The sequence below is a fragment of the Cryptomeria japonica genome, chromosome 6 (genome assembly GCF_030272615.1).
Source record: "Cryptomeria japonica chromosome 6, Sugi_1.0, whole genome shotgun sequence".
In the NCBI taxonomy this organism is placed as follows: Eukaryota; Viridiplantae; Streptophyta; class Pinopsida; order Cupressales; family Cupressaceae; genus Cryptomeria; species Cryptomeria japonica.
This window is the reverse complement of record NC_081410.1, coordinates 197,364,932-197,374,793: the sequence shown is the minus strand read 5'-3', so window position 1 is coordinate 197,374,793 and position 9,862 is coordinate 197,364,932. Positions and strand designations below refer to the sequence as shown.

The window sequence follows — 9,862 nt, the reverse complement described above, 5'->3', positions numbered from 1 at the left end:
ATAAAATATATTATAATAAAAACTAAATTGATATTTAACTAATTGCACCTTGGTGTGCAATGGGTACATCGAATAGATGTGGAAAGCCAATTAGGAATAAAATGGTCTATTTTTTGCATACATATGTGCAATATATGAGGTCAATTAGTAGGCCATTTAAAAAATGTTGTTGCTCGTGAGATAAAGGTATGACTGAAGAAGTGATAGGTTCATTTGAATCCACTTACAGGGATCGAAACATGCCTGAAAAGAAAACCTTTGAATCAAAAAGATAATCAAAATCCATTACAGACAAGCTCATGTTATGTTTTCTATAAGGAGAGAGGGGGGAGTGTAAGAGAAAATATAGGTAAGCAGGTAGATATTTGGGGTAGAGAAGGGGGGAAGATAAAAAGATGCAGAGAGAGAGAGAGAGAGAGAGAGAGAGAGAGAGAGAGAGAGAGAGAGAGAGAGAGAGAGAGAGAGAGAGAGAGAGAGAGAGAGAGAGAGAGAGAGAGAGAGAGTAAATATGGAGAGATAGAAATAGAGGTTCAAATAAATATATGTATATACATTTAAGAAGAGAGAGAGAGAGACAAAGATGTCTATAAATAGAGGGAGAGAGATAGATAGAGAGATATTGAGGGATATGGTAAGATAGGGAGATAAAGAGGCAAAGATAGATGGGTATAGAGTGAGAGAGGGAGATGGAGATATACATGGTGAGATAGTGATAGAGAGACAAAGATATATTGAGATATAGAGAGAGGGGGAGAGTTAGACAAAGAAAGATAAATAGATAAATAAAGAGGAATATAGATAGGAAAATAGATATGGAGAGAGGGAGACAAAGACAAAATGGGGGAGGTAGAGGGAGAGATTGAGAAATAGATGTGATGTGGGAATAGGGAGGGAGTGAGTGAGGGAGCGATGTTGAGAGATAGAGAGATAGGAGAGAGGTAGAACGATTGGTAGGTGAAAGAGAGGGGGAAGAGAGAGATTTAGATATACATATAAATTGGGAAAGCTAGAGGGTGTGAGAGAGATACATATATAGAGAGGGAGGTATAGAAGGAGAGAGGATGAGGGAGAGGGAGAAATGGAGATAGAAAGAGTGACAAAATAAGAGAGAGGAGATGGAGAGATAGAAAGATAAATATATAGGAAGTGATATATAGAGAAAGATAGTGAGGGATATGTATATAAAGAGAGAAAAGGAGACATGAAGGGAGAGATGGAGTGAATAAGAGAGAGATATAGAGATAATGAGATATAGATAGAGAGAGAGGTAGAGATGAGAAAATAGAGATAAAGGAGCAAGAGTGAGAGATAAAGGAATTGATAGAGATAAGTAATAAAGAGGAAAGGATACATGAGAGAGACATATAGATATAGAGATAGGGAAGAAGGAATATGGTGTTGTGTATGAGAGAGCTAGAGAAATATAAAGATAAAGATGTGAGGGAGAAAGTGTGTGTGTGTGTGTGTGTCAAAGAGATATTGAGATTGAGATAGAGGGAGAGAAATATATAAATAGATCAAGAGAAAGGGGGAGAAATAGCAAATAGAGAAATAGAGGGATATAAAAAGAGGGAGTGATAGGAAGAGAGATGGAAACACAGAAAGAACTGGAGGGAGATATCTTGTAGGACAGATAGAGGTAGAAGAGAGAGAGTGAGGTGCAAGGAGGGATACAATGATAGAGATAAGAGATAGAGAAGAAGATGGAGATGGAGATAGAGATGAACTTAAATAAATATAAAAATTGAATCATTATTCAAAAAATTATATAAAATAGTGAAACTAATTATTTATCAGATATATTATAATATAATAATTATTAAAATAAATTAAAAATAATTTTTTTTAAAAACTATATATTTTTTCAAAGACAATTATATTTATCAAAAAATTATTTAATATTTATATAATTTAAACAATAATATTGAAAAAAACTATATAATATATTAAAACTTATTATTTATTTGATACATTATATAATAATTATTAAAAAAAATTAAAATTGAATAAAAAATAAAATATGTAACTTATTATTTATATATTTCATACATTATATATTAAAAATCTCTAATAAAAAAATTTCAAACTTTAAAAAAAAAAATAGATAATATAAAGGGAGAAGAAAAAATTAATATTTAAACTCTTATTCCACGTAGCATTGGAAAAGTTTTTAAAAAGTTTTAAATAGAAGAAGCACCCGTATTTGAATCCCATTGTTCAAGTAAAATTTTCATGTTTCCCTAGGATCGTATACTGGCTCTTCGAAATATATTTAGTATAATAAAAGCAATTGCCAATGTGAACGGAGATACGGTAGAGGATTTTCTTTAATAACGTTTCTTTCGATTTCCGTCTTTCACGCGTGAGAAAGGAAAAACTCGTTGTGCCCAGCACTGACAACTATTAGTACTTGTCATTAATCATATAGGTATGTGTGAGGAATATAATCCTATAAATTCACACATTTTAAAGTTTTGGTTTTAAAAAAGCATATTTAATATCCCCAAGTTTATCAGCACATGAAGCCGTAAAAGTACTATCTGACATTAACAGTGCAGTTCATAAAGGCAGGCGATGACAAAAGTTTTCAGGGAAGCAAAATCAACGAAAAAAATGATCCGACGGTTATTCTCATCTCAATCGTCTTGCACGCCTCTCGGGAAACGTAGATCGTTGATAGACAAAATCAGCTCGGTGTATTCCATAGTAGGAGACGCCTTCGGCGTAACAAGGGTCAAAAAATACACATTTCAAAGTATCATTTGATACCTACTTAAAGATGCCCCAATAATCGTGCATTTGAAATTGCCAATACTTATGCACACATGCGCTAGTAGTCGTGTGCTATGGGTACCACTAAAGGTGTACAAATAGGTCAATTATGGTCCAAAAATGCTAAAAAATGAGTGGCTATTGGTACATGTCAAATTTATTAATGGAATTTCAGTTATTTGTTTTTTGGTTTTTTAAAAGTTAGTAATTGGGGGGTTGGGTGTGCAAGGAGTGAATGGTTATTAGAACATGAACAGTAACTAGTGCTCTTCCCCTACTTATCTTCGTCACCACATCTCCTCTTTGACATAAAAAAATACTAATAGTGAAAATTAAATTTGAAAAATGCATTTTAAGTTTGATAACCTTGATGAATGAATGAAAGGAAGAATTTAATGTAGTCTATGAAACATTCTTAATTTATCTAGATGCTCTTTTTCATGTCAGACCTCCTACTATTATTTTTGTGAAGGTTGGTCGTCTAGTAATCTTTTCTTCCTCAAATAGCTAGTGCTATCTTCCAACACTTTTCATATTGAGTAAGGGAATTTTAGAATTTGTCTTCAATCTTACTGTTAACATAGACTGGTTGTCACTATGTACAACAAATAACAAGTCTATTACAATATTTTTTCTCTTAGAAGACTGAGTTTAAAAAAAAATTGAGAGATTATAATAATCCCTTACAATGAAATTGTTATCTCATATACAATGTTATGTTCTACCGAACTAGATATCCACTTTTCAAATCTAACCAACATGAGGGACATAGCATATATGTCATGCAATGAATTAAAATGTTTACTGTGACACTTGGTTCTTTAATTTCCTTGGATGGTTGGGAGGTCAAACTCCTTGTTTGACTACTACAAATGCTCAAGTTGGGTGTTGAGGGAAGTAATATTGACTTCTTCAAACCTTATCTTGTTGGATGTTTCTAAACAGGCTCTAATTGGCAACTTACATGTCCTAGATGCTTACAAGATGTTTGAAACTGATATTACAGGTGTCTTAACTACTCAAATCGCTCCTTATGCTCCTCAAGTATCCTTTAATGCCTTAAAAATAACAATTGCATACCTATGGGACATGTTTTCCAATGAGTTTGAAGTGAGATAGGTCTCTTTGAGGCATTGGATAAGGCTCTTGAATATTTTATTCAATGATACATCTTCCTAACACTGACATGCTACTTTTGGACTACAATTCATGATAAAACATGTACCACTTTTGTGATTTCTCTTTATCATGGTAATTGTACTTACATATGCATAAGATCTAAGTGCAAAATTAATCTATCATTTAAAAAATGAAAGGTATAAGATATTTATACTAATTTATATTTTTTTTAACTGATGATTTTTCATCCACAAAGTCGTTTTTAGCTACCTTACACGGGAGCATGAGTCTTAGGTTAAACTTCTTTAACTACGAGCCAAGGACTACATGGCATCCATTTTACTAGTTACGATTTAGAAATCATCCATTTTTTTATGTTGGAACCTTAGCACTCAACAAAACTTGATTCATGATGGACTCATTAAGAACCTTTCGACTTCACTAAACAAAAACCCATCTACAATTTATACATTTTTAATATATCTGCTTTCCACAATATTTACCAAAGATTCCTTCCAGAAGTTCCTTTTAAGAAGTGGGACCCTTCCAAGATGGAAAACGATGGTGAGGACAAAAAAAGCCCGTGAGATGCCTGCGTAAGAGAAGAGTCGGTGAAATGGAAGTTTCTCCACTCCTTCCGCTGTCCATATTTGCGCAGAGTCGGTGAAATGGAAGTTTCTCCATTTCTTCCATCTAGTTTAGTCCCTTGTTGACTTTTCGCCTCCTCTTTCAGATCCTTTCACCATTTATATGCTTTGCACCTTCACCTCCTCACCTGCTCAACAACGCTTTTGAATTGCTCTTTATCCTTCCTTCTTTCTCTCTGTAGCCAGCTCAATCCAATTTGATGGCAGCTACTTTTACTTCTAATCCACAACTTGAAAAATTAGCCCCATCCACTTCTACTTCACTGCCTGCCTTTTGCAGATACGAGCCTCCCACAGCTAAACTTGCCTTCCATAGCGATAAGAGGTATCATGTTTTCCTGAGTTTCAGGGGACCAGATGTCAGAAAGAATCTGGTTGATCATCTCTTTCAAGCCCTCTCCACAGCAGGACTGAATGTTTTCTTAGACAGTGAGAAGTTGGAAAAGGGGGAGATTGTTGGGGAGAGCCTGGAAAGAGCAATCAAGAGCAGTGCCATATGCATTCCTATATTTTCTGTAGGCTATGCAGATTCAGCTTGGTGTCTGAAGGAGGCAGCTGCCATGTTAAAGACCCCTGCCTTGATTATCCCTCTGTTTTATCATGTGGATCCAACTCATGTTAGGTATCCTGAAGGGAATAAAAGCCCTTATAGGGGATCATTTGAAAAGCATTATGAACATCCAGATCGACACCCGAGAGAAGAGGTAGAGGGGTGGAAGGATGCTCTTGAGAACATCTGTTCTCGTTCAGGCTGGTCAATGGACATGACTCACGGGTAAGTAATGAGCCCGCCAGCTTCCCTTCTGTTTGCTTTTTAGATATGTTTTCATTTAATCTTTGATGGAGACCTACTCTATGACAAAATTATTTCAAAATATGGTTTATATTTTTAGTTTAGTTTGAGTTTGGAGAACCTAATGTTGTCAATGGTTTTCTTTTCCTTTTTTCTTTTGGGCCATCCAATCTTATATATCACATGATTCTAATGTCATCATTTGTCAAAATAGCTTCTTTATAAGATCTAGATTCATCTTGAGTACTTATAAATAACTTTTTATAGTATATTTTAATAAAAAAATTATATATTATTTTTTATGAATAATTTTTATTAATTTGTATATAAATAAAAGAAAAATAATATAATATTATAAAAAACATCATCAAATATATAAAATAAAATTATCATATGAAATGATCTTTATTACTTATTGTCTCCTCCACTTCTATTGCGTGCATAAGGTCTAATACGAATTTGAAATATACCTCAAAATGGTGAATGAAATCTTTGATATCATTATGCAAGAGGAAATCCCCAATGGTATTAGACAACATGGAAGTGTAGCTTAAATTTTGAGTTAGGTCAAAGACATTACAAGTGCCTTGGATCAAATAAAGTGGATATTATTCAAGGGTCTTTCTATTTGGTTTTTGATTTATAGGGTTGTTATTTAAAATATAATTATTTAAATATATTTAATATTTATATTTTGAATTAAAAAAAGATAGGGTTGTAATAAAATAAATTTATTATGTAAAATTAGAGTTAAAATAATATATGAATTTTTTTATAAGATCATAATCATTTGTCAAAATAGTTTTTTAATAAGATCTAGATTCATCATAAGTGCTTATAGATTCAATAAATAATTTTTTATAATATATTTTAAGAAAAAAATTATATAGTAGTTTTTATAAATAATTTTTATTAAATTTTATATAAACAAAAGAAAAATAATATAATATTATAAAAAATATTATCAAATATATAAAATAAAATAATCATATTGAAAAAAAATTACAATATGAAATGATCTCTCTCTCTCTCTCTCTCTCTCTCTCTCTCTCTCTCTATATATATATATATATATATATATATATATATATATTTCACGATTCAATTAGGATTAAGTTTAAGTTTAGGGTTAAATTAAGATTATTATTATTATTATTATATTATAAATCGAGAGACCAAAAAAGATGTTTATACAGATGAGTTCAGGGGAGGCAGGGCCTCAACAGTGAAACCAAAAAGGACTAGACGAGTGTCATATAAAATGCACTAAAAGAAAGCTCCAAAATAAAGTTGTGATTGCTGCCATAAGGAACTAGAGGAGGATTTCATCCTGGTCTTCCAGCCATGTGGTCCACCCCTGTGGTCCTTCCATCCAGACCACCTTCTTCCTTTCCATGATTTGTATGCACATGTCAACCCTGTTGAAGGGCGGAGCTCTGGTATCTTGGAGTTCTTTAATCAGTTTCTTAACTGCACTCTTGAAGGCAGTTTGATTTTATGCGATCCTTGCCCATTCATAACCATCTTGCATCTCGTATATAAACATGGTGGCTCGACCTTCTTTGAGGAACCGTAAGAGTTTGTTTCGTTCAATATTCATCAAGAAGCAAACCTATACAACAATTTTATAATGTGTTAGTTTTTTAAAAAAACCAGTAAGTTCCCTAGTATTATCTTGGAACTTCTCCTCATTTCTGAGTTTCCAAATAAACCAAAGGATAAAAGAGGACAAAATTTGTCAAATTAAGTTAGCATCCTTTTTAAGATTATGGACGAAACCAGTAACTATATCATAAGTAAAGACATGCTCGGTAATGGATATTCCAAACATTAACCAGATCTCCCTAGCAAAAGGGCAGTCAAGGAAGATGTGCCGAGTGGATTCAGGTTTATTGCATACAGAACAAAGATCATATGCAGCTAGATTATTCCTAATAGGCAATCTATCCAGTAAGAGTTGCCATCTGAAACACTTCATCTTAGGGGGGATGGGAGATTTCCAAAGGTTCTCAAAGGTTTTATACCAAGCGGTAAGGTTGTGGTGGACATTCCATAGGGTGTTGACATGTTCGATCACAGAGGTGTCTTGGTTAAGCAAGTTGTAGATAGCTTTGGATTTAATTTTAGGGAGGGGGGAACCATCCTTCCAAAGGAATGAGAGCTACCTGTGGGTGTCAACATGAGTATTTTTAGGGAGATTGAGGGTGTTACAAGCATTCCTAATCATATTGTAGGTCCGCTTATGCGAAGCAGGGAGATTAAATTTACTACTAAGTTCCTCCCAGGTGATGAGGTTGTCATTTTCTAGGATATCCATAAGATACTTGATCCCCTTATTATGCCAGAATCTAGCAGAACAGCCTTGGGTTAAGGCCAGTGGCTTAGAGTTGTGGTGGAGGTTCCACCAAATCGATCTTTCACCATGTATAGTATTGTCATAGTAAATGCTAGAGTTGCAGATAAGTCTACGCACATGCTCCCAGGCTTTCTAGATGGACTTAAAGACCCAGGTGCCTTGGACAGACACTGAGAAACTTCCAGCAAGTAGATCACTGAGTGGGAGGACTTTCCATGATTTGGCAGCCTTTGGGAATCCTTTTTGAATGTTGTTTCTAATAAGAATCTTCCAAGGTTCTTGCCAATCTAGTGCACTAAATATCCATTTGGCGGCAAGGGAGATTCCTTGTAGCTTAAGATCCTTAAGGCCCAAACCTCCAAGTTTTTTGTCTAAATGGCACCAGGCCCATTTTACCGCATGGGCCTTTCTTTTGCCCTTACCATCAGACCAGAGAAAACACCTGATAGCCTTTTGAATTTCATAAATTTGATAGTTGTTGAACATCCAAACCGAAGAGTAGTAGATACTGTATGAGAAGAGGATTTTTTGACATACTTGAACTCTACGTGCTAGGGAGAGGATCCTATTGTCCCACTTGTTGAGCTTCTTATCAATTTTCCCCTTAACCCAGGTCCACATGTCTCGAAGAGAGGGGGAAATAGAGAAGGGGATACCAAGATATTTGACAATCTTGTTGGGTCCTCCCCATGAGTACCCGTCTTGTTGTAGCTAGTCTAGAGGTTCATCCTTCCAGCCAAGTAAAATAGATTTGGAGCTAGAGATCCTGGCTCCAGAGGCTTTACTGAAGGTGTCGATTTTTAGGTTGAGGGAATCTATGTTTTGCCTAGAGAGCTCCAGGAAAAGAGAGGTATCATCAACAGATTGGATATTTAGCAATTCAAAGTTATCCGACAGCGCAATGCCATGGACTCTAGGGGATAGAGTATCATCTCTAAGGAGATAGAAGAGGGCATCTAAGGCAATAACAAACAGAGCAGGGGCAAGTGGGCAGCCCTGCCTTATGGATCTAGAGAGAGGAATAGGCTGGGATAGGGTTCCATTAACTTCAATCATGGCGGAAGTATCTTTGAGGAGAATTTGGACATAGTCACAGAACTCGTTAGGGAAGCCAAAAGCTCGGAGCATCATGAGGATGAAATCCCACTCGACTCTGTCATCGGCTTTTTCAACGTCCACAAGGAACATGGCAGCATCTTGGTTAGAGGTTCTGGCCCATTCCATGGATTCCCAGCTAGTGACAAGGTTTTCCAATATGTACCTGCCTTTAATGAATCCAGTTTGGGTAGAGCAAATGAATTTTGGAAGAATCGTTTCAAGGCGGGTAGCTAAGGCTTTGGCAAGGATTTTATAGAAGACGTTGAGGAGGGTGATTGGCCTCCAGTTCTTAATGAGCGCTTTGTCTCCATCTTTAGGGATGAGTTTAACAATACCTTTATTTATGAATTCCCCCAGAGTGCCATTGTCAAGAGCTTCATTGTATATGTCATAGAGGTCATTCGTGACCCAATCAAGATTGGCTTTGTAGAACTCCGCAGGGAGACCATCGGGGCCTGGGGCCTTATTATCCTTGAGGGCTTTAATGGCATTGGCAATTTCTTGTATAGAGATCCTAGCTTTGAGGAGGAGAGCATCATCATCAAAGATCCTTTTAGGGATGATGGTACTACATTTGTGTTGAGCCTCTTTTGAGGCCTCATTATCTTCTGAGGTGAAGAGAGTTCTATAGAACATTTCTAAGGCCTCTTTGATATCATTGAGATCCAGGAGTTCCTTGTTGTCTACAAATATTCTATCAATTTCTTCTCTGTTTTGTTTTTGCTTAAGGAGGTTAAAGAAGATTTTGGAGCCTTTATCTCCAAATTGGAGCCAGTGGTTGCGGGCTCTAATGAAGGCTCCCCTGATTTTGACTTGTTGGTGCTTTCTAAGGATGTCTCTTGCTTTAGAGACATGCTTGGCCAAGGTGGGGGAGGGGTTAGTCTGAATATCCTGCTCTAGGGATTGGAGGCGATGGGTGAGAGTTTTTTCTAAGGCTCTAGAGTCCTTGGCTTTCTTTTGGCCAATGGTTTGGAGTACTATCTGCCAAGAGGAGACACTCCTTGTCCACCTGAGAGTGCAGGATTGGGGAGGTTGAGGCTGAAGGTTGAAGAACCTAACCACCTTAAGGGCACCTAG

General features: G+C 35.8%; 1 protein-coding gene across 1 annotated transcript in view; it reads left to right on the top strand.

Moving 5' to 3' along the window:
- The first annotated feature begins 4,515 nt into the window (after positions 1-4,515).
- The window catches only part of LOC131063490 (disease resistance protein RUN1), a 35,490-nt gene continuing 30,143 nt past the window's right edge, over positions 4,516-9,862 (top strand). Inside the window, exon 1 of the mRNA XM_057997321.2 lies at positions 4,516-5,313. Within this exon, the coding sequence (XP_057853304.2) occupies positions 4,739-5,313 (575 nt within the window). The 5' untranslated portion in view covers positions 4,516-4,738. The remainder of the gene's footprint in view (positions 5,314-9,862) is intronic.